The 24,074-nt window shown below is 48.3% G+C and overlaps 1 protein-coding gene across 1 annotated transcript in view; it reads left to right on the top strand.

Annotated features, from left to right (window-relative positions):
* Positions 1-24,074, top strand: part of ZCCHC14 (zinc finger, CCHC domain containing 14) — a 71,173-nt gene that overhangs the window by 43,771 nt on the left and 3,328 nt on the right. The window contains exons 3-12 of the mRNA XM_008582159.1: positions 3,892-3,965; positions 13,253-13,324; positions 16,032-16,141; positions 16,793-16,887; positions 16,970-17,024; positions 18,006-18,282; positions 19,775-19,866; positions 20,235-20,362; positions 21,277-21,417; positions 21,501-22,958. Coding sequence (XP_008580381.1) covers positions 3,892-3,965; positions 13,253-13,324; positions 16,032-16,141; positions 16,793-16,887; positions 16,970-17,024; positions 18,006-18,282; positions 19,775-19,866; positions 20,235-20,362; positions 21,277-21,417; positions 21,501-22,958 — 2,502 coding nt within the window. The remainder of the gene's footprint in view (positions 1-3,891; positions 3,966-13,252; positions 13,325-16,031; positions 16,142-16,792; positions 16,888-16,969; positions 17,025-18,005; positions 18,283-19,774; positions 19,867-20,234; positions 20,363-21,276; positions 21,418-21,500; positions 22,959-24,074) is intronic.

The following is a 24,074-nucleotide window of genomic DNA, read 5'->3' as shown; positions in this document are numbered from 1 at the left end:
GCAGATAAGGATGCAGACACACAGCTGACATTAGTTTAGGATTATGTCGTGAGTTATTTATCAAAGAGTATTCAAACTTAGGTCTTCTGAGACATGATTTAGTCTAAACTACCACATTTAATCAAATGTAAGATGCCACTGATTGTAAGACTTACTGTTATTTTATGTACATGCTCTGAAAAGTAAAAACTTTACCAATTAAACTAACACTGCTTTTTATTGTTTATAATTTTGTTGAAAGAGCCCTTTAAGACTTAGACACAGAATTTTAAAATCCTGTCATTCTTGTGCATGCATAGAAAGGAAAGTATCAAAATAAAGAGGTAAGGTATTCTTATAATTTATTCACGGAGAATGGTGCTTGCAAATCTCATTTGGCCCGTTTGTGGGGTCTGTGTTTTTGTGTAGTGGGTCTTGTGAGCTGTGTTGCTTGGGCCTGTGCTTTGTCATTGTTCTAGTGGTTTCTTCTGCTGCTGGTACCACTTTGCAGGTGTGTTGCCAGCTCTCTTTTCCTCATCCAATCCAGAAGTGGCAGGCTGTCACAGCCACATCATTCCTGCCACCTGTCCCACAGCGGTATAAGGTGCCACGGTGCAGAACTCATCCTGATTCCAGAGGCCTGAAATGTAAAAGGAAATACCAGCCACTGCAGCTTGGGATGGAAGCCCTGTGGGGCATGGAGGAGCTGTGCCAGCTCCAGGGAGGCCTGCTTCTGGTGTCCCCATTTGTTCCTGTGTTGGTGTCCTCCCCTCTTTCTTCAGTTACAGTAGCATATTGGTTTTTAAGATTGGGTATTCAATTATAAGAATGGTAGTTTAAAGAAATACACTTTGCTGAAGGCCATGTGCTCTAACTTGTAAGATGTGAGGAAAATTCCTAGTATGCATCATGAATGAGAGAAGAAAAGTATGAACAATTGGACTTTTAAATGGGGAAAGTATATCCTTCCCTTTCGCATTTCACAGGGAGGAGGCAGGCCTGGCCTACCTGGCATCCCTCTGTCCAGCATGTCTGTCCCGGCCCCATCTCTCTTCACTGCCCCGATTTTGCTCTTCTGGCCTCGGCCAGCCACACTCTGGCTGCACAGAAGCCCACCTTTCACTGTGGAGTCTTCCTGGCGAGGAAATGCTGTCTTCTGTCACCTCTAGCCCTGTCCTCTCCTGTTGGGCCTTGGGGTGATACCTGGCCCCCAAAATCACATACGATTTGCTTGCTCTCTTCAGAGGAGGGCCTCCTGTGCAGGGCTGACCAGGAGGGTCCGGGCTCGGGTGGCCACCCTCTCCAGCAGCGGGCTTTGGGTGGATTGTAAATAGACGTTCGCCTGTGTGTAGGTATTCACTTGAAAATGATGAAACCTCACTACAGACATTTGGGGGAAGAACACCTGTAATTCCACAACCATACACAATTATCCCTATCATTTTGGCCCCGGGAGCAGACATGTGTCACAGCCCAGCCAGCCCTCAGCAGGCTCGCCAGCATTTTGGCCTGGAGTTTGAAATGCCTCTTTTATTTCAAAACATCTGAATAACATTCATCTGCTTTTCACATTTTCCTGTCCAGATATGAGTCACTTCCTGCTTTCAGTTCAAATGAGGTTTTTTCCTTTTTTTCATAAACCCTAATATTATTCAGTCCCAGGACATTTTGGTGCACATTGGTGTCCTGCGGCCAGGGAAAATGCTGACTACGTTTTCCTGTATTTGTTGACATTATGTATTCTGTTTAAAAAAGTAAAAGATATGGACTAGAGTGATGTCGTTGTGGGTAAGTTTTTAAAAATACTGCTTTGGAAAAACATAAAAGTTATTTATTCTCTGCTGATCAGGAGGAAGTCAGGCGGGGACAGCGAGTAGTTTCACTGAGTTGGGTAGGGAGGTGCGCGGCTTCCAAATGTCGTGTGTGCTTTGTTTTGCCAGAAAGGAAGTAAACATTCTTATTTTTTAGAGTAATTTCTTCCTGTAAAGTGGTATTTTAAGCTTAATATACCCTAAACTGAATGGCTTCTAGTATGTCTCAAGGTGCATGTCAACTCTGTGATGACTCGGTGGCGTTAGGGAGGTGTATGGGGCATGAGGTGGCAGGTGGCGGCTGCCCCCCGCTGGCTCCCCTCTCTGGAGGCAGGACCCACTTGCCTCACTCCGCTGTGTGCCCAGGCCTGGAATGCGCCTGCCGTGTAGCCGGATCTTAACAGTGTATGCTGGTGAGCGAACAATGACTGTTCGTTTAGAGCAGGCGCAGCAAACTTCTCCTGCAAAGATGTAGAGAGTAGATATTACTGATTTTGGGGTCCACACAGTGTCCGGCACCCTGCTCGGCCTCTGCCTCTGTGGACGGCAGGCAGCCATCGCTGACGTGCAGAGGCATATGCGCACACAGGTAGGGCCACTGTCTGCCAGCGCCTGGTGAGACAGCACTCTGCAGGCTCCCACGTGCTCTGTGCCCGTGCTGTCCATTGTGGCAGCCACCGCCACACAGGGCTGTTGAACTGTTTGGTGTAATGTGGTTAGTGTGCCCAAGGGATTGAATGTGAACCCTTACCATTTTAATTAATTTAAATTTGAGAATTGGCATGTGGTCAGTGGCTCCAGTGCTGGGTGGTGCCTCCCAGAGCATGCTGTGCAGAGCAGGCCGTCCTCTGGGATGCTCACACGTGTTAGGGAAGAAAGAGCTGTGGCCAGAAAAATCGGGCATCACTGTGAAAAGAAGAAAGGCCTCTCAGAGCCATTAGTGTGCCAGCTCATGTGATAGTCCACAAGTAGGGGCTTCTGGGATTTTTAGTTTTCCCCAGAAGTTTTTGACCCTGCAACTTTTGGGGGTGGCCTTTAACATCTTATAAACCTGGTGTTCCTTGGAAAAGACTCTGGACAGTGATGTTGCAGCAGACTGGGAGACTGGGCAGTTGTAGGAAGTGTCAACCCATAGCTCTGATCAGTTGTGCTGAGGGTTTCATTTTGGATGAGGTTAGGATTTACAGATGTGCACACATGCCCTCAGTACACTGACAGTGGCTTCTGGGAGCAGTGAAGGTGTGTATTCGTGTGCGTGTGTCAACGTTACAGTCTTTCCATGCACAACTTGGCACCCACGAAAACCTGAAGAGTTAGGCCGGCCCGGTGGCGCACTGGATAGTGTGCCGCTTGGGAAGCGCGGCGGCGCTCCCGCCCGAGGGTTCGGATCCCACATACAGACCGGTTCCCGCTCACTGGCTGAGCGAGGTGCGGGAGCAACACCGAGGGTTGCGATCCCGTTGCCGGTCCCCGGTCCGGTGCGGGGGCAACACTGAGGGTTGCGATCCGTTGCCGGACACGGAAAAAGACAAAAAGACAAAAAAAAAAAAACAAAAACCTGAAGAGTCAGCCCCACTGAGCACCAGAGGAACACTGGCGCTGGAGCCACAGGTGGGACATTCACACCTGCACGTGGTGGGAGTCAGCACACTACAGCATGCTTGTTCTGTCTCGAACAGGTATTGGGGCTCGTTTAGAAATAGTGCTCAACACCTAATTGTGTTATTTTACTTTTGAGGAGAAGAAACTGCACCAGTTGTGTGCACAGAGGGAGGTAGGAGACGCTGGTGGCTTCGGAGCTCTCTGGGGACGCCTTGTGCTTTCTGCTATCATGCTCTTGTGTAGCCACAATCTCCGCAGTTCTGCGATGCAGAGGTTCCTTTTAAAGTAAAAAGCCCTTGGTTTGCAGTGGCTCCTGCCTTCCTCTTAAGTTTCTGGTTCTAGGTGAGGGCACCGCAGAAGTGACCAACCAGCCCTGGCGTTGAAAACCTTTTTGGAAATTACTAAAATATCAGATGCTAAATAATCATGTATATACATCATGGTCTTATTTCATTTTTATAATTTTGTTTTTTGTTTGTTTTGTTTTTTACTTTTACAGTGAGTGTTGAAAAGATAGACCTGAAGGGATTATCACACACAAAAAATGACAGAAATGTTGAATGTTCCTTTGAGGTAAGATGCTAAGTTTTTTTCCCCTCTCTCCTCTAAAGGATAGGAAGAAAACATTTACCATGCATAGATACTTTTATTTATCTAAATACAAGCTGTGCCTTTGTGCAGAGCACTGTGCCAGTGCTGTGTGAGACTGAAAGCTGAAACTAGGCCCCATGGGGGACTGTCTCCGGGATGGGGTTGGTGGCTTCCAGCCTGCAGGGCTGTTTACCCCCCTCTCTCCCCACCTGGTAGTGGCCGCCATGGGGGGGTGGGGGGGGGGCATGGGCTCTGGAACCACCTGGAGTTGGAGGCTCAGGTCTGGCTGTTAGTGGTGTGACTAAGGACAGTGGCTGACCTTCTCTCTGCTCCAGTCGCCATTCAGTACGGGGGCGGGGGGGTTTACCGTACACACCTCAGGGGCTTCTGGGGAGAATTAAATGAGGCAGCTCATGCAAAGCATTGAGCACAGAATCAGGAATGTTAAGTGCCTACGAAGATGAGCTATTCTTTCCCATCTCATTTAGTAGATGTCTGTACAGGGAAAGTTCTCTAAACTGACATGCTCAGATGCTGGTAGGTAGTCACTGAAGTTGGGTAAAGTGAAGAATAATGAGACTTGAGATACATCGTATATTACGATTAGATTCCCATTGTAACAGTGGCTTAAACTGTCTAGGAGTTCAGTGTTTTTTTCTTACATTGGAGGAGGCAGGGAGGCAGCCCAGGGCTGGGTTCACTGTGCTCTATCAAAACCTTAGGCATCGGGCTCCCTCCAGTTTACTGCTTTGACATCTCTGGATGTGTCCCTTAGTCTCGTGTTCTAAAATGGCAGCTAGGGTCCAGTGTTTATGTTTCCATCCCAGACAGCAAGCTACAGGATGGAGGGAGGGAGAAGGTTACTTTTGTCTTTCTTTTAAGAAACATTCCTGAAAGTAGCCACTAGATGCTTCCACTTAGGTTTTGTTGGCCAGAATTTAGTTTCTTGGCCCCACTTAGCTGCAAAAGAGGCTGAGAAATGTACTCTGGCTGGCCATGTCCCCAGCCTTACACTCGGGGTTCTGTTAACACTGTCACATGGTGTTAGGTTTTCCCTGACTGTTTTAGTCAGTTTTGTGTTGCTATAACAGAATTACCTGAGACTGGGTAATTTATAAAGAAGAGAGGTTTATTTGGCTTATGATCCTGGGACAGTTGCATCTGGTACGGGCCTCAGGCTGCTTCTACTCATGACAGAAAAACAGCAGGCAGCTGGCAGATCACATGGTGAGAGAGGAAGCAAGAGAGAGTGAGAGAAGGTGCCAGGGTCTTTTTAAGCAACGAGCTCTTGTGGGAACTAATAGAGCAAGAACTCACTCATTAATCCCCCCTCCCCCAGGGAGAGCATTAATCCATTCATAAAGGATCCACCCCCATGACTCAATCAGTTTCGAACACTGCCACATTGGAGATCAAATTTCCACATGAGTTTTGGAGGGGACAACACATCCAAACGCCATCACTGACCATGTGCGTTGTTGAGTACTGACTGATCACAGAAATCTGCCCCCAGCATTATTGGAGTGTTGTCAGGAATAAAAACTTCTGGTTAATATCGAGTGTGTGTACTGTATACAGCTTACTAATTTTTCAAGGACTGTACATCAAAATACTTTGCATACTTTTACCACTGAAAGGATAAAATGTTCATTTGACCTGGGAGATGCCACATGGTAAGAGCCATTATGCTGCAGGGTGTCTCTTCCAGATGTGAGAGATGTGGGCTTCGCTGGTGGAGGTGGCAGGCACTGTGGCTGTGCGCTCTGTCCTCTCTGAGGACGTGGCTGTGCTGCTGCTTCCCTTGGTTCTCTGTCTGCTTGGGGAGGTGTCGCCTCCAGCAGGACTGCTCCTTCAGGAAAGTATTGTGCATGAAGCTGTTTTAGGAAGGTTTGGCCTCACCTCTGTCTGGTCTGATCACAGTGGGCTTTGGTGCGTCCCCAGTCCTTGGTCCAGTCGTTTGTGGCAAGGAAATCAGGGCCATACAGCGGGAGATGTGGCAGCTTTGTACATCATGATTGCCTATGGCTTTTCGATAAGGAAATGAGCTTTGGCAAAATGGACACTTGGCCTCTCATGGCTCTTCCTGGAGGAGTGAGGCTACAGCGGGGGACACGGCACCCTGCGTGCTCCAAGCCCAACAACCCTGAAAGAGTCTGGTGCACTTGGTCTCGAGGCCTGGCAGCCCTGAGATGGCTGCACTAGGAGAGACGTTGTGCCTGTGTCCATGGACAATGCCAGAGAGAGTCAGGAGCCAGTTCAAGACACTTTCTGTCCCAGATGGGTGAACTGAAGCGTTTTTGGACAGAAACAAAAAGCTTCAGTTATCTGGCAAGCCTATTTTCCCCTGCTGTGATAACTGAAGGTACCGTTGTGTTTAAGACATCGATAATCCTTCACTACCCAGAAGTTCAACTAGTTTTTCTTTGCGGGTACTAACTTGATGTGCCCTAAGGAATTTACAGCCCAAACTGCGTGTGGATGGTAATTTCGGGCACAAAAGAAGGGTGTAAGTGTCAGCGTCTAAAGGGCTATCTTAGCACCTACAGAGTGCTGTTCACTGGCACACCTCAGTCGTGCACAGTTCTGGTCATTGTTGGGGGCTGTGCCTTCCTCTTTTAAATAAGTGGCTGCTTGTAAGATACTGAAGGTGCTGATGTTCCTGGATCTCAGATCTGGGTCTCGTGTTACTTAGGAAAGGTGTGAACCCCCTGCTGGTGCGCAGCTTCTGATGTTAGCCGTGTTCGTTTGCAGCTAGCGGTCCTCAGAGGCTGAGGTGCTGTGAATGGCGTGAACTGAGGATGATTTAACATATCTTGAAATACACCTGGCTCTCATCTTAAATGATCCTCTCCGCCCACAAAGAAAAGCCCAGTGGCGTTTTTCTATTCTAGAAATCAATAAGCTGATTCTAAAAGTCAAATGGAAAGAACTAGACTAATGAAAACAGTTTTGAAAATAAGACAAAGACCGGAAGACCCACACGGCCTGGTCTCAAGATTCTTGTTGCACTGCAGGCCCTGACGGTGTTGCTGGGGTCACAGCGCAGCTCCGTGGGACAGAAGAGGGGCTAGAGCCAGACTCTCTGTAAATGGTTAACTGATTTTTGACAAAGGTAGGGGGCAGTTCAGTGAAGAGGGGATGGTCTTTTCAGCAACAGTTCCGGAACAGACATACACATGCAGAAAAGTGAGCCTTGACCTAAACCTCACCCCTTATATAAAAATTAACTCAAATTGATCTTAGACCTAAATGTAAAACCTACAACTGTAAAACTTCTAGAAGAAAGCATTGGAGAAAACTTTGTGGTTTAAAGTTAGGTAAAGATTTCTTAGATACAATGCCAAAAACATGGTCCATAAAAGACAAAATTGATTGGGCCGGCCCGTGGCTCACTCGGGAGAGTGCGGTGCTGATAACACCAAGACCCTGGGTTTGGATCCCATATAGGGATGGCTGGTTCCCTCACTGGCTGAGCGTGGTGCTGCCAACACCAAGTCAAGGGTTAAGATCCCCTTACTGGTCATCTTTAAAAAAAAAAAAGACAAAATTGATAAATTGGACTTCTTCAAAATTTAAAACTTGCTCTTTGAAAGGCACATGAAGAGGATGAAGAGATAAGCCACAGGTTAGGAGGAAGTGTTTGCAAATCACACATCTGGTGACGGATTTATATTCAAAACATATAGACAACTCTCAAAACTCAGTAATCTGTAACAACCCGATAAAAAATGGGCAAAAGATTTGAACAGATAATTTACCAAGGAAGATGTATGGATGGCAAATAAACACATGTGAAAAGTTCCTCATCATCAGTCGTTAGGAAAATACCAGTTGACCACAGTGAGAGAATGTGGTGGGTCTATAGAAGACCCACCACACACTGCTGGCAGGGTGTGAAATAGCGTGACTGCTTTGGGACAGAGTTTGGCAGTTTCTTAAAAAAGTAATTATGTAATAAATCTTCAATAGGACATATCAGTTACATGCCTAGGAATTTACCCAAGGAATTGTAGCCTGTCTTCATGCAAAGATCTGTACAGGAATGTTCATAACAGCTTTATTTGTATCACTCCAAGATCATGAACAACTCGGATATCTGCTCACAGGAGAATAGACAAACTCTGGTACTGTGTCCATACACCAGAATGCTGCTCAGCAGTAAAAGAGAGTGATCTGTTGACATATGCAGCAATACGGATGAATCTCAGTTATGTTGTGTGAAGGAAACCAGACTCCAAAAAAAAATAGAACGTACTATGTGAGTCCATGTATGAGTCTGTTTACGCAAAATTCTAGAAAGTGCAGACTAATCTATAGCAACAGAAAGCAGATCAGTGGGTTTCCTGGGCAGGCATCGGGGAGGGGTCACACCAGGCATGAAGAAGCTTCTGGGCTGATAGACACGCTCACCTGTGGAGCATCAGACGTACACTTTAAATGTGTGAAATTCATTGTCAGTTATAACTCATTCAAACTTTTTTTTTAAAAAAACTTCCTTTTGTCCACAGAACCATGACTAATGAAAATTAAATTGTGCTTTTCATAAGTCTTCCTTTGTAAATGGAAATAAATAGCTATCATACTCTGACCAGAACAATAAAAAAAGCTTTATTAGGAGTGTCTGCCTTACCTTTGACAGTCTGTTGCTAACAATAAAGGAAGACTCAAAGAAACATTTTTTCTGAAAGCCTTCACTTATTTAAGGAGAAATAGCTTCCCCTCCCCCACGCTTTCTCACTCATTTTAGTTTTTATGTGTCATTGTTTTCCAACACACAAATGAAAGGTCACTGTTTTATTGGAAAATGTAAGTAGCCGGATTAAGAAGAGTTAAGATACACAAGTCTGCTACAAAGAGGAGTTGAGTTTCCTGTTCTTTTCCATGGAGTTGGTTTGTTTTTGCTGAAATTGTAATTGCTAGTTACTAGTTACTGAGGAAATCAAATCGGTATGCAGGAAGCAAAGGATAGAATCTTCTTGAATGTAAAATTAGTATGTAGCTATGTACATTTGAAATGTCCACATTTTACCAGCTTTTCTGAATTCACCGTTAAGAAACTGAAATAACTAAAACTTTTTAATAGAAAAAGTCTTCTTACACACGATGAAAAGGGAAGAAAAAGACATCAAAAGATTCCCCAATCTTTGAAATACCTATGATGACTATAGAGTTGTATTGACTTAAAGAGAATTATAAAACAATACTAACAAAAAAAAAACTTTAAAAATCTTTCTTCCTTAAAATTATCCAGACATTACATATATTTTAGTATTTTTTTTCTCTGCCTCCCTCCCTCCCTCTCTCTCTTTTTCTCTCTTTCTCTCTCTCTCTTTTTCTGGCTGGCCTGTACAGGGATCCAAACCCTTGATCTTGCTGTAACCAACACCAAACTATAACCAACCAAGCTAACTGGCCAGCTCTCATATTTTTTCTTTAAAAGTTTTTTTCAGGGCCGAGCCCGTGGCGCACTCGGGAGAGTGCATGCTGGGAGCGCAGCAGCGCTCCCGCTGCGGGTTTGGATCCTATATAGGGATGACCAGTGCGCTCACAGCACTCACTGGCTGAGTGCGGTGCGGCCGGTCTCAAAAAGGACAAAAAAAAAAAAAAGTTTTTTTCATTTCAAAACAATGTTAACTTCTCTGAATATTTTATCACTGTTAGCAGAGGATGAGTCTTGGCCACTGTTTTTTTAATTGAGCTTTTGTTTTTATCAAATACGGATGTACATAGTTTAAGGAGTCCAGTAATTCTGTACAACATTGCCAAAATTAGCAGTGAGCTGTCCTGCTGGTGTGTAGCTCAGTGGTTGCGTGGAAATCAGCGTGGCTGTGTGAAGGTCGCCCGTAGCTGATTTCTCCCTTCTTCTCCAACATTTTGTTTTCCCCAGTGCTGTCTGCTGTGCCCCTCCAGTCTCTATTGGTTGTCCAGAGCTCCCCTCATTGGGTCAGCCGCATCCAGCACCCCATGGCCTCCTCTCTAGACGCAGTTCTCGTCTTGGGGTCTGGATTCATTGTCGCCCAGGGGGGTCCTTTCCCTCTGATCCCTTGTTCTTGGATCATATGTCATCTTTTTTCTTGGTCTATTTCCTTGTTTTGGGTAGTTCTCCTGGCTTCATAGAGGGAAGTACAGTTTTTGAGATGTTTCATGTCTGGAAATGTCTTGTCTATCTACCCTGACGTTTGGCTGATAGTAAATTCTAGGCTGGATGTCATTTCCTCAGGAACGTGAGAGCGTTGCTTATTTATTGTTTTCTGTCTTGCAGTGTTGCTTTGAGAAGCATGCATGTGATTCCTGATCCTTTGTTTTATAATCTAGAAGTTTTGAGAGTTTTCTTCTAGTTCCTGTGTTTGCAGCTTCCCAGAGATGCATGCTGGCGCAGACCTGCTTCCACCCTTTGCCTTGAGGCTCCGTGGTCTCTTTTAACCTGAAAACTCATGTCTGTTGATTTGGGGACCTTTTGTTTAATTATTTCTTTGATTTTCTCTGCTTTGTTTCTTTCCTGTGTTCTTGTTCTGGAACTCCCGCCATCTGCATGTCATGCCTCAAGGCTGGTGCTTCCGTTCAGTCATCTCCTCTGCTTTCTCTGCCTGGTTCTGTGCTCTGCTTTGGGCGAGGTCACCTAACCTTTCAGCTTTCCGCTCCTGCTGTCCTGTCTTCATTTCAAAGAACTCTTGTGTTCCCACGATTCTTTTTTCATGGCATCCTGTTCTTGGATATGCTCTCCTCTCTTAGCTCACTGAGGATATTAATGATAGCTTTTAGTTCTCTTAAAAAGAGAGTCTGGCTTCCCACAGGCTACTGTGTCCTGCTTGGCATCTCAGCCTGTCTCCATGTTGGGCTTCAGCTCTCCTTGGGGCTCTGGCGATGGGTGGGGGTCCTGGGCGGCCAGCCCCCGGCAACGTCGGGATGGGCTGTTTCCTTGTGCAGAATGAGGTGATTGCTGCTCTGGGTGTCCCTGCGGGTGATGCCATGTGGGAAACATGAGTGTTGAGAACCAAGCTGAAAAGGATGGAGAGGATTAGACTCCATGTAGAAGGACGTCCTGAGCATGTGTGTGTTTTGTGCCTATTTTTTGTGTATGATGAAGATACGTTAAAATTTGTCTAGAGAGGACTGAGTAGCTCTTTGAGTAAGTGGTAGGAAACACCATGTCATGATTGAATTGGCCGCAGTTTTTCTTGACTGTGTGAACGGTACTGTGCCGATGCTTGGTGCCATCTGGGAAGTGTGGCGGTGGCGCATGCCCCTGGCACGAGGCCTGTGGTGCTGGGGACGCAGGCGGTGCTGGTCTCGCCTCCATGTGCTCGTGGCTCCCAGCGCTGGCTTTCTGTCTGAAGTGTTGGCTCCATCTGAGCGTGTTGGGGACACACAGCCATGGACAGTTGCACCTACTGAAAGTGCTGTACGTGATTGTTGGGGAGGCGGCTTGTCTGCTCCCCCACAAAATGGCTGCCATGCTGTGCCCTGTCGCTGGGGTGGTAGGTCCCCTGTGGCCATACAGTTGGGATGCGTTCATGCTGTGTGGACGTGGAAGGAAAGAGAAGAGATTCAAACTAGAGCAGGTGTGGGATTACACGGAAAAGCAGTTTTCCAAGGCACGTTCTACTTTGAAAAACACAAGTTATCAACAGTGCTTTGGGTCAAGCATCTTAATGACTAGAAAGTTTTCTCCTTTCCTCAGAGATGTTACTGGTGTTTTAATGTGGTAGCAGCCGTGAGCCCCCATCTGTTTAATGCTGTTGTGCTTCACACAGAGACACGGTCTAGGTGTCTTCATTTTAGGCGTAGATGGATTCTGGTTGGCAGGGCACGTTCCTATCAGCAGTTAGTACTAAGATTGCCAGTATTTGCCTTGTGGATTCTGGTAGGCACCAGGAATTCAGAGGCAAAGAGGAGGGGCCCTTTCCTTAACTAGCATGTGTTTTATGAGAGCCTGAAAATTACTCCCCCATTAGTAATTGTGACATGGTGTGGCAGCTGCTGAACTAGAATGTAGTTAATTTGAATTTCACCAGACGAGAGGAGCATGGCCTGGCAAGGCTCCCCAAACACAGTGGGTGTTGGTTAGGGGCTGGGGGGCTGGGGCACCAAGCTCTCTTCTCTGTAAATCACTGTAAGTGTAGTGTTTTCTTTTTGGGTAATAAAATACACTTGATCATTTTATTTCCTGACTTGAAATCCTCCAATGGCTTCTTCTGGATCTGAGAGGATAACTTTTGCGGTTATCCCTTCCTGACCTGGCCTCACCCACCTCCCATCTCAGAGACTGACCCTCTGTCCATCTTATTCCTGTAGCCGAGTTCTTATTTGTCCCTCAGAAGTCAGCGCAGGCTTTTCTCCAAGCAGAAACTCCCTCTAATATGCCCCAGCTCCAGGTTAGCTAGCACCCCCGTGCTGTGCAGTACCGTCGTGCTGGGAGAAAACTCCTGTAGGGAGAACAGATGCCTGTGGGGTCATGAGCTCATATTGCCTACCACCTATGGGCTGGGAGAGAGAAGAGGCGGCCCCATGCATGGCTTTGGCACCAGGCATTTAGAACTTCTTCCAGAAAGCCCTTTCTGAGGCTTTTCCCTGGTTCTTCCCACCTGACCTCCTCTTCCTCCCATGGAAGACTTTCACACCCCTACCCTTGGTCCTGTTATCCTGGATGGACTCCTCCCCACCCCTGTGGTGCTGCAGTGTCCTGAGAGCAGTGGCCTGGGCTCCTTTTGTCCATGTACCCGTAGCACCTGACACACCACAGGCTTGATTTCTGGGAACTTCGTAGTTCTGTATGCAGAGTTGGGTAGACTCAGCTGCGAAGAGGTCTCCTTGAGGATGGTGTGCACAGGCATACGCGAGCCATTGTAATTATCAGCAGTTTTCCAAAACTAGAAAGAGCAAGCTTTAGATGCCAGGCTTGAGAACTTTGGTGATTTTTTTTTTTTTTTTTTTTTTTTTTTTTTTTTTTGGAGTGGCCGGTCAGTGCAGGGATCTGAACCCTTGACCTTGGTGTTACAAGGTGGCACTCTAACCAACTGAGCCAACTGGCCAGGCTGATGGTGAATTTTTAAAAATAATTACATAGAACAGGAAGTTAGGCTTTTGCGTTATTGCATTATGTGACTTCTTTTTGCAATAATCGTATGTAATTTGCTGCGTGAATGGGCACAACATACCTGGGCTTGGTGCACTCACTGATTTGTGCAGCGAACAATACCTGGACATGTGTGTTGTGAACTAAGTATGTGGTGTCTGTTTAAAGATTTGTTTGTTTATTTGTTTTTAAGGTCTTGTGGTCTGATTCTTCAGTAACATCAGTAACCAAATCTTCCTCTGAAGTGACTGAATTTATTTCAAAGGTAAGGTGACCAAGGGCTCTTATAAAAATTTAAAGAACTGCATTCCCCAGTGGCTGGTAATGCTGCAGAGTAGTTCCCATGGGTCACCTCCATCAGCCCTCATGGCAGATGTAGCACCAGGACCTCGTACTGTCAACAGCGAAGTCCAGGCTGCTTCTTGTGGGGGATGCAGCACTGAACACGAGGTTCCCCAGTGGCTGAGGCTGAGATGAGGCAGAGGTGCACCTCTGCGTGGCTGCAGTGTCGCCTGTGGCCCTGCAGCCCGGGAGTCCCATGCAAAGGTTTCCGTGGTTCCATCTGCACCTGCTATCCACACTGGATTGTGCCTTTCATTTTCAAATTGGTTCGGTTCAGGCCGGCCTGTGGCTCACTCGGGAGAGTGTGGTGCTGATAACACCAAGGCCACGGGTTCGGATCCTATATAGGGATGGCCGGTTTGCTCACTGGCTGAGCGTGGTGCTGACAACACCAAGCCAAGGGTTGAGATCCCCTTACCGGTCATCTTTTAAAAAAAAAAAAAAACAAATTGGTTCGGTTTACAAATAGCATTTCAACAAAAAGTTCCACTGTTAAATAGATGCCTCTGCCTCCATATGCACGTGTGCATACATACGTGCACACACATGTCCTTGTGTGTTTAGAGTCCACTGGTGTGTGCCATTGCAGTGAGTCACAGTCTTAGCCAGAGTCCTGCATCTCAGTCACCTTTATTGATGGAATAACATATCCAGAGTGTCCTCAAAGTGAGTCTTACATTTTCACTCTATAATCCAGGATATAGTCATGTGGGCAGATGTATGGGTGATGGATCATGTCTTCACAGCCTGGATGGACGTTGTCTGATTACGCTCATCTTTGTGGCTGGCCGATTGCTCAAGAACACCACAGTACCGTACCTTCTAGGGCTGCGAAGCCTCCAGGAACTTAGTGTTCCCTCTGTGGTGTTCAGAACACTGAATTTCCTCTCCTCTGTGTCTAGCTTCTCATTTTGTAAAAAAACAATTTCTGTGGACTCTGCTCATGCCAGCTGGAACTTTGACCTCTCACTGTTCTTTTGTCCAAGTGTTGACTCCAGCTAATGTTTACCCTGCTTGGGTCTCTCTGACCTTCTTGGGTATCTGGTTTGTCATCTTTCATTAATTTTGGAGAATTCTCATCTGTTCTCTCTTCGCATGTTTCTTTTGTCCTATTCTCTCTCCTCCCAGGACTTCCGTTCCATGTGTGAGAGTCTGATGCTGTCCCCAGCTCCTGGATGCCTGTTGTGTTTCTTACTCTTCTGCTCTTGTCTATGCTTAGGTGACTTCTCTAGTCCTGTCTTCACGTCTTCTCATTGTCCTCCCTCAGCTCTGCCCTGGCTGCTAATGAGGCTGCTGAGTTCGCTGAGTTCCTCATCTCCAGTGCCACAGGCTTCATTTTGTTTTTCTCTTGCTTTTCCATTTGACAGGTCTTATAATAATAATTTTACACGACTCTGCTGAAATGTGCCATTTGTTCATGCATGCCATCCACCTTTTTTCTAGATTCTTTAGTATGCTAATCACAGTTACCTTAAAGTCCCTGTCTGATAGTTCCAACATGTGGGTTATTTCTGAGTCTGGTTCTAATGATTGCTTTATCTCTTGACTTTAGTTTTTTTTCTCTCCTTCAATCTTTTTTGTGACTTGCAAATTTTGATGGAGTGCTAGGCCTCATGTTTGGAAAACTCTGGAGACTGAGGAGAACAGTGCATTGGCCTGCAGGGACAGGCCCTTCTTCAGTCTGGCCATCAGTGGGTCCCTGAGTCAGTGTGGGCTGGGGGGCTAGCTCTGGGTGATGCTGTTGCCATCGTTACCCTCATGCACCTCCAGGGAGGACAGCCACTGCCTGGGCCTAATGGATTCTTGTCAGTGCTCTGGCTTCACACCCAGCTGTCAGAAGTCCTTGTACATCTGTGGACAGAGTCGGGGTGGGATCTCTACTCTCCCAGCCCGCCTCAGTCAGCTCTGGGGATGGGGCTCTCTGGGCACTCCTGCCCATCCCCGGCAGGAGCTGACCTCTGCTTTGTGCTGGTGTGGGATCCCGGCCCAGGAGGCCTTCTTGCCTCTCCTCAGGGACTAGAAGGTTTTTGCTTTCATGCTTCTTTCTCATGGCCTGTGGGCAGAAGCCGGGAAGGGTTGCCCCTGCTTTGCCTCCGGAACCCTGGGATCTTTGCTTGGACTCCGGGACCAGGAGCAATTCTTGTCCCTGCCCCAGTGGCCAGAGGCTTCTGCCTTGGACTGTGAGAGGTCCAGGGCCATGTGCAGGGTTTGTGCTACTCAGCACCTGTGCCTCCGTGGAGGCTCTGTCCGACCTGTAGGGCCACGTCCATCTCAGCCCGACTCTTGTGGCTGCCGGCCTGGCAGCACCTCTTCCTCGTGTCTGGCCCAGGTGAGGCAGAACTTGTGTCCTCTCTCCTTGGAGGGCCAGGTTTCTGTTTGAATTCCACGTGGAGTCCTTGGTGGGTGTGGGGATGGTTACGGTTGTGTGGCCAGTGAGCTCCTTGATACTGCAATGGGAGTAATGTCCTCATGTGGCTTTCTGCATCCCAAGTGGGTGTAGAACCCCACGAATAGCTCATATCGTCCCAGCAGACATCACCCTCTAATACTTGCCCACACTTTCCTGAAGTTGAGTCCTGCCTGTGTCAGGCAGACACTGACCCCTTCCTTTGCTTCCTCTTCTCTTCCAGTTATCCCAGCTCCACCCAGAAGAGAATTTGGAGAAACTCATTCCTTGCTTAGCTGGCCCAGATTCGTTTTATATGGAGCGGAACCACCTGGATCTGGAAGCGGGCCTGAGGTGAGGCTCTTCCACCAGGACTTTGCCGCTAGGGACTGTCATCTGTTAGGGAGAATTTGAAGGGCCTTCATAACCTAGGGGTGATTATGAGGGTGTGACCACTTAATGTCACATTGCCAGTCTCACAAAGTAGTGCTGGGTTACTGTTTCTGTTCTGCAGTTGAAAGTAGAGGCTGTTCCGGATGACATCAGCCCTGATAAACAGTTTCCCTGGGTGCTCGATGGTGTCCCCACTCACAGTGCTGCGCGTGGTACCACGGCGCACTGGTTCTGCACGTGTGCGAGGAGGGACAGTACTGCTGCCTGGGCTCCGAGGACCAACATCTAGCCCCTGTGATTCAGTGGCAGCAGACTTGCTGCTTGTCCTAGCTGACTGTGGGGGCACTGAGGGCTCTCGTGTTATGGTCACTACTCACATCATGGGCCCTTGTCAGACTCAATTCACACAATGCAAAAGTTGTGGGAAGGGATGGGGCAACAATCAGAATTGGTAATAAGAATGGAATTAAAGCAGGAAGAATGTTAGCTTATGGCACTGCTGTTTATTTTTTTCTCTAATATATATTTCTCTTAATTGAAAATTAGAATTTCTCTACCAGTTAGTTTTTGGTGATGTCATTTTGATGTTGATAAAAATAACTTAATTTTTAGGTACTTGGCTTCACTACCTTCTCACATATTAAAGAATGATCACGTCAAGAAATTTTTCAGCACTTCATCTCCCACCCAACAGCTTCAAAGTCCAAGTGAGTTTGTAGAATGTGATTAAGTAAAAATAAAAATATTTTTGTCAGTAAATTTTTATGGTATTTATTTTTTAATTTATAGGTCCTGGCCACCCCTCCCTTTCTAAAGTAGGTACTGTGATGGGCATCTCCGGAAGGTGAGAAATCCTCTCTTTGTAACCAACACATTCCAGATAAGCATTTTACAGAGTTTACTGTCTGCAGTCAAGTCATTCTTAGTCTTAGTCTTGGATAATGCCGAGAGAGGAATTGGGTAGAGATAATCCAATTTATGATTTCCTAAAAATGTTTGAACCACTAAAATTGCAATTCCAGGGATTCTCATCAGAAATGCAAGTTCCTGGGCCCTGTCACAGACCCAGGAAACTAGGATTCCTGAGAATCTTCATTGTCACACACTCCTGAGGCATTTTCCAGCTCATGAGCATGCTGCTGCTGGGCTGGGCCCTCCATCAGCACAAGCCCCTGGGATGGCGGCAGCATGGCTCGGGCGATAAACTGAGGCTGCCTGTCTTGATTGACAGCTGATGTTAATGTGCGCTAGTGTCACAGTTACACATGCACACGGGCAGTTGTGTGAAGATGTGGTCAGGTGGCATGGGCTTGGGAAGTGCTGACTTTGATCTGGTCCATGCCGGGTACACAGTAAGCACCCAACAGTGCAGCTTGAGGTGGAAGGAGCAAGGACAGAGAGCAGGATGCTGTTTGCTCCTCCAGCCTTCTAGGCTTTAAGTTTCCAAAAGCAATTAATTTACATATTAAGGATTTAGTAGTCAGTTTTAATTTAAGATTTACCAATATACTGTGATTTAGAAGTAATAGAAAGAAGGTAGGAAGCTCACCCAAAAGTCTGGAGGTGACTGATATGCCCACACACACGTGTGTGTACTCCCAGGCACGTGCTCATGTGTGTGCAGAAAGCGCCTGCAGAGATGTAACTGAAGGAGGGTGGCTGTGGCAGGAAGGGGCAGTGGCGGGAAGGAGCTCTGGTGTCTGCAGAGCTTGTGGTGGACTGCGAAGTTGGCCGCGGTTGGGAAGTAGAAGCTGGCTTATGGCTGCCTGGAGCAGAGGTCCCAGCTGCAGTTGTTGGAAACCAGGCTTTGCGTCCCACCCCACAGGCCCGTGTGTGGAGTGGCTGGCATCCCGTCCTCTCAGGGTGGCACCCAGCACCACCTGCAGCACTCAGCTGGCGCCACGCTGCCCCATTGCTCCCACGCCGGGGGTGCGGGCTCGACCCTGGCCTACCGGACCCAGATGGACACCTCGCCTGCCATCTTGATGCCTTCCAGTCTGCAGACCCCCCAGACTCAGGAGCAGAATGGGATTCTAGACTGGCTGAGGAAACTGCGTCTGCACAAGTACTACCCTGTCTTCAAACAGCTCACCATGGAGAAGGTACGTTGGTTACCAAGCAGGCCATACAGGATTTGCTGGACTGTTTTCTTATGTAACCTGTCTTCTGACCTCATTCCTGGAGGAATCAGTTGGGTTTCCAGATGTATCTGTTGGGAAGAACTAAGGATGGAAAAGTCACATGGCCTGGGATCAGCAGGGGACAGTGGATTTTACTTTGAAGGCTGACTGCAGCAGAGCAAAAACCTGACGCAGGATCTGTCGTAAACAAACATTTTCTAGATACTTTCAGGTCTTTACAAACTAGATACTCCATGTGATGTGAAGGACACTCTCTCCTCAGAGTCCGACTACAGACAGAGCCTGTGCGTTCTGAGGCCAGATGCACATCGTAGCTGTCCTTCCCCGCTGCGTGTGCATGGACTAGAACCCCCTCAGGAAGGCCAGTTTTACATGGGGTCCAGGAAAGTGGCTCTCTGACAATCTGGCTGGATTCAAGGGTCCTGTCTGGAGGAATAGATGGATTTTACATCTTTCGTGCAGTCCTACCTAGAAATTATTTTTTATAATAGAGAGTTGTGCTGAGGAACATTTTTCATTGTTAAAAAAATTCTGAAATTTCTTGTCTTGATGTCGCTGTTAAAACTAAATTAAACCTATATGAGGTATTTGAACTCAGAGCTCCCCCTGCTGAACAAAATGGCTTGGTGGTTTTTATCCATTCAAAAATTTCATTTGTCCAAAAATTAAGCTTTGAACCTAGAAATCAAGCTCTTACTATGTAATAAACACATTTTAAGTATATCCATAATACTCTCTGTTTAGGGTATGTAAATCTTAAAAATGAGATTTAACAACCTTAGTCATAATCATTTAAAAATTTTTTAATGTATGAGTTGAAATGGCTAAATCACTCATCACGTTCTGGAATGCTGTGAAAGCTAGAATATCATTTGTTTGCTTAGTACCAGGCCTGTGGCTTCGTTGGCCATTCAGTTTGGATGGTATCCACTTTTCTGGATCACTTGCACCTGACAGAGTTGCTGTCATCCCTAAAATGATGGTGATATTCACAAAAAGAGCTGTTATAAGGAGACTGTCCCTCTGTCTGCAGAGGATGGCAAGTTCTGAAGGGACTGCTTTTGGATTGGGCCTTCGCGGGAAGGGTGGGGTACTGTCATCGTTGCATCTTGGTAGCAGTTGAAGCTGACTCGTACAAGACACATAACACACTCCTGCCAGTGACCCATCTTCACAGAGCATAGGGCAGGTGGGTCGCCTCGGCCAAGCTGGCAGCACGTGAGACAGCTCGGTGTCCATCCTCCTGCGCAGGTGCTGTGAAGAGAGGACAGGCTGGACACCAAATCACTTAGCAAGTAAATGGTTTAGTATTGCCAAGTCTTTCACTGTCTAGTTTAATTTGATCTGTTTTCATATACCAGAGGTAGACTAAATATTAAATTTAACTCCAAGTTTTGTTTTCAGAGTCCTAGTTAATTCCCAGTAAATTTGTAATTTGTTTCTTCTGTGCAAGTTTTTGAGCCTTACCGAAGAAGATCTGAATAAATTTGAGTCTCTCACCATGGGAGCCAAGAAAAAACTCAAGACTCAACTGGAGCTGGAAAAGTAAGCATGGAATTGTTTTTGAAACATTTATTCATTGTAGTTTCTCACGAGCTGAAGAGGGTGCTAGGTTTGTCATTTTGTTAAATATCGGTGATGGGCTTGCTTTTGATTGCTTATCCAATCCTTAAATCACTGCTTTTAAAACTCTACAAAAACAAAACAAAACATAAACGAAAAAACTCTACAAATATGGCTATGGCTTTATAGGAAAGGCCCTTTGCGGTGAATTTGGTAAATTGGGATTATCTCTCACCCTTGAGATAAGTCTGATGGGAATCACCTTTGCTTGGAGTAATTGTATTTAAACAGTGTGTGAAACAGTAAAAGACTTTAATGTCCCCTTGCTCCTGTGCTTTTTCATTTCCCAGGGAGAAGTCAGAGAGGCGGTGCCTGAACCCCACCGCCCCGGCCTTGGTCCCCAGCAGTGGAGTGGCCCGGGTGCCCCCCACCAGTCACGTGGGGCCTGTGCAGACTGGGCGGGGCAGCCACGCTGCAGGTGGGCGACGGCGGTTCCTCATGATAACAGGCCTCAAATCCCACTCATTTGCTGTTTTCAGTTTATCTCTGTACTCACCTTTCATTGTCTTAAATTTTATAGTCTCTACCGTAGGAAAATAGATGGGACAAGCTGGGTTGGAAGCTTGAGACTGTTGACTTGTTTGGAGTTGTTTGGGCAGAAAAAATTATATCCAGAAACTGCTGTGGTGAGAATGCCAGAGTAGGAAGTGACCAGCGAGAGGGAGATTGCCTCTTCCCCAAGATTGATGCCCAGAGGCCATGTTTGGTCACAGCCCAGCGTCCCCTCTGGAAGTTCTGCTGTGTGCCATCCTCCACAGCTGGTCTCCACCCACCTCCCTTGTCTTGGGGACTTGGCAATCCATGGTCTGACTTTCAGCCACCATCCCCCTTCCCCTCCTCCCTTCTCTGTCCTCTCAGGAAGGCTGGGGCACCCGTCGAGTGGCTGCATTGTGTCACAGGGTGGGATGTGTTTTCCTTTATGCAATAAAAGTAGCAGGTGTCACTCGCTGGCCTCAGGCAGTGGGCTGTCTTGCGGTGCTCGTGGGTCACTCATGCTTGGGCGATAGGGCTTCCTCTGCAGGGGCCCAGAGCATAGTGGTTGTGGAAATGTTCATCTATTCAGCGGTGTTGGAGCAGGAAGCACCGTGCACAGGGCCTGGGCACTGCCACACAGCCCTAAGAGCCAGGCGCCCACGTGGCTCTCTGCTCCGTAGCGCACTGTATGGCCCTGGGTGGTTTGCTTTGTGGTCTGACCGTGGAGCAGGGCCTGCCCCCTGGTAGCAAGGATGCCAGCGGTGCATGCGAGGGCTCACGGGCCCAGCTGACACCGCTCTTGTCAGCACCCTGCGGCGCTGAGGCGCGCCTCCCACGCTGACCAGTCCCTCTCCGCAGAACTGCGGGTGGATGTGGAGCAGCCGAACCACCAACTGCCCCGGGAAGGCAGCTCCTCCGAGTACTCCAGCTCCTCCTCCAGCCCGATGGGGGTGCAGGCCCGGGAAGAGAGCTCTGACAGCGCTGAGGAGAACGACAGACGTAAGGCGCTGGCATGGCCTGCGTGCTGCCCCGCCCGGCCCGGCCGGGGTGCGGCGTCCTGACTGCTCTGTTTCCCTCTCCAGGTGTGGAGGTGCACATGGAGGGTTCCGAGAAGGAGAAGCCAGTCACACTGCTGAACCACTTCACTCCAAGTGCCGCCAGACCCACGGCCCAGGTTCTCCCTGTGCAGAATGAGGCTGGCTCCGCTCCGTCAAGCCACCACCCCCTGCCACCCCAGATGATGACTGCAGCCTCGCACATAGCACCAATCCGAATGCTGAGCTCTGTGCACAAATCAGAGAGAGGAAATACGGACATGAAGCTCCTCTCGTCCTCTATGCACTCGCTTCTGTCTCTAGAAGACAGGAACAAAGGATCTGGACCAAGAAGCAGCGTCAAAGCAGACAAGGGCTTCGGCAACACCGTGGTGGATGTGCTCCCCACGTCAGCGCCCCACCAGCCCGTGCCAGTCCTCTCTGGACTTCCGGAGAGCAACTCCATGTCACCCGCAGTCTCCTTTGGTCCCCGGGCTAAAGTTGTGCATGCATCCACATTGGACAGGGTGCTGAAGACGGCGCAGCAACCGGCCCTGGCGGTGGAGACCAGCAGCACTGCCGCAGGGACACCAAGCACGGTCCTCCATGTGGCCCGGCCGCCCATCAAACTGCTACTTTCGTCGTCTGTTCCTGCTGATTCTGCCATTTCTGGGCAAACTTCCTGTCCGAATAACGTTCAAATAAGTGTGCCCCCTGCAATAATAAACCCCCGGACTGCTCTGTACACAGCCAACACCAAAGTTGCCTTTTCTGCAGTGAGCAGCGTGCCTGTGGGCCCCCTGCAGGGCAGCTTCTGTGCGAACAGCAGCACTGCCTCTGCCAGCAGCCACCCCTCCACGGCATTTGCAAACCTGGCCACGGGGCCCAGCTGCCCGGCACCCAGCTCCAGCCCTGCGCTTTCCTCCGTCCCCGAGAGCAGTTTTTACAGCAGCAGTGGTGGTGGCTCCACAGGAAACATTCCCACCTCAAACCAGAACCACCACCACCACCACCACCATCAGCAGCCCCCGGCACCCCCACAGCCCGCACCACCCCCACCTGGCTGCATTGTGTGCACGTCCTGTGGCTGCAGTGGCAGCTGCGGCTCGAGTGGCCTGACCGTCAGCTATGCTAACTACTTCCAGCACCCATTCTCGGGGCCATCCATGTTTACCTTCCCCTTCCTGCCCTTCAGCCCCATGTGCAGCAATGGCTACGTCAGCGCCCAGCAGTACGGTGGTGGCTCCACCTTCCCTGTGGTGCATGCACCCTACAGCAGCAGCGTGACCCCGGACCCAGTCCTGGGTGGCCAGTCCACCTTCGCGGTGCCACCCATGCAGAACTTCATGGCAGGGACGGCGGGGGTGTACCAAACCCAAGGATTGGTGGGCAGTAGCAATGGTTCCAGTCACAAAAAGAGCGGGAACCTGTCTTGTTACAACTGTGGGGCCACTGGTCACCGTGCCCAGGACTGCAAGCAGCCATCCATGGACTTCAACCGGCAAGGTAAACACCCACTCGACCTGGTCCTTCCAGGCTCGGCCCCGCACTGCACCCACCTTGGCTCCTGGAGGCAGAGCAGCCCCCATGGGCCAGCAGTGCACTGCTGTCCCCCAGAAGTACACACAGATGTTTGATTTTTATGAAAACAGGAGTAAACTTTCTTCTTTTTAATGCAAAAGATAATTTTTCGAATGCTCTTTGAAACAGTATGGAAATCCTAATGATAGGCTCTGAGGTCCCCGGAGGGTTCCTGTTGGTCCACACTGTGTCTAGAAGGTGATTAGCCAGTGTGGATGGGGCCTTGCTGGGCTCTGTCCTGTCTTGCCACATGCCCAGAGCCGCAGGCGTGAGTGGTCCCACACCGCCCTGTGCACGGTGGAAAGCTTAGGACATGCTCGGTGGGGCTGCTGTCTCCTGTGTGCCCCTCCCTCCCCCCATCGGGTGTGGCCGTGTTTGTGTGTGTGTTGGTGCGTTAATGTCATCTCTCCTGTGTGCACCTTCTTCCTTCCCCTCCTTTCTTATTTCCTCTCTCTCTCTTTTTTGTCTCCTTTAGTCAGATTCACACATATATTTGACGTATTTATTACAATAGGTTTGTCCTTGCTATTTGTTTTCAAAAGATCAACTGGGGATGTGAAAGTTGGTACCAAAGCTGTGACTACCACTGTGCAGCCTTGGAAGTTGCTTGGTCTCTGCAGACAGACTTCCAGGCACTTCCTTTGAGGGTTGCAGTAGATCTGTGGTTCTGTGATCTGCCTGTGTATCATCACCTAGAGAGTTTGTAGAAATAAGCATCCCTGACTTAGAAGGTCTGATGGTGGTGGTAGTGACAGTGGGCTCTGCCACGTGGGCTTGGGTGGGTCTGTGCCTTTCTCATGGCCACCTCCCTTTATAGAGCTGGGGCTGCATCTCCTAAGGCACGTGGGGGTAGCCAGGCTCACCTGCCCTCGTTCTAGTGAAAGGTGCATGGTAGAGCGGCCCACCCACTGTGTACAGAGGCTGAATCCCAGAAAGAGAGCTCCTAATGAGTAAGGAGATGGATTGGTAACTTTTCTCTTTAGTTGTTTCACCCTGATCTGATTTCACAATCTTGTAAAATAATGTCTAATTTGGGGGTGG

This window comes from Galeopterus variegatus, unplaced genomic scaffold (genome assembly GCF_000696425.1).
Source record: "Galeopterus variegatus unplaced genomic scaffold, G_variegatus-3.0.2 Scaffold2527, whole genome shotgun sequence".
In the NCBI taxonomy this organism is placed as follows: domain Eukaryota; kingdom Metazoa; phylum Chordata; class Mammalia; order Dermoptera; family Cynocephalidae; genus Galeopterus; species Galeopterus variegatus.
The sequence above is the reverse complement of the archived record's forward strand: the minus strand, read 5'-3'. Positions and strand labels throughout refer to the sequence as shown.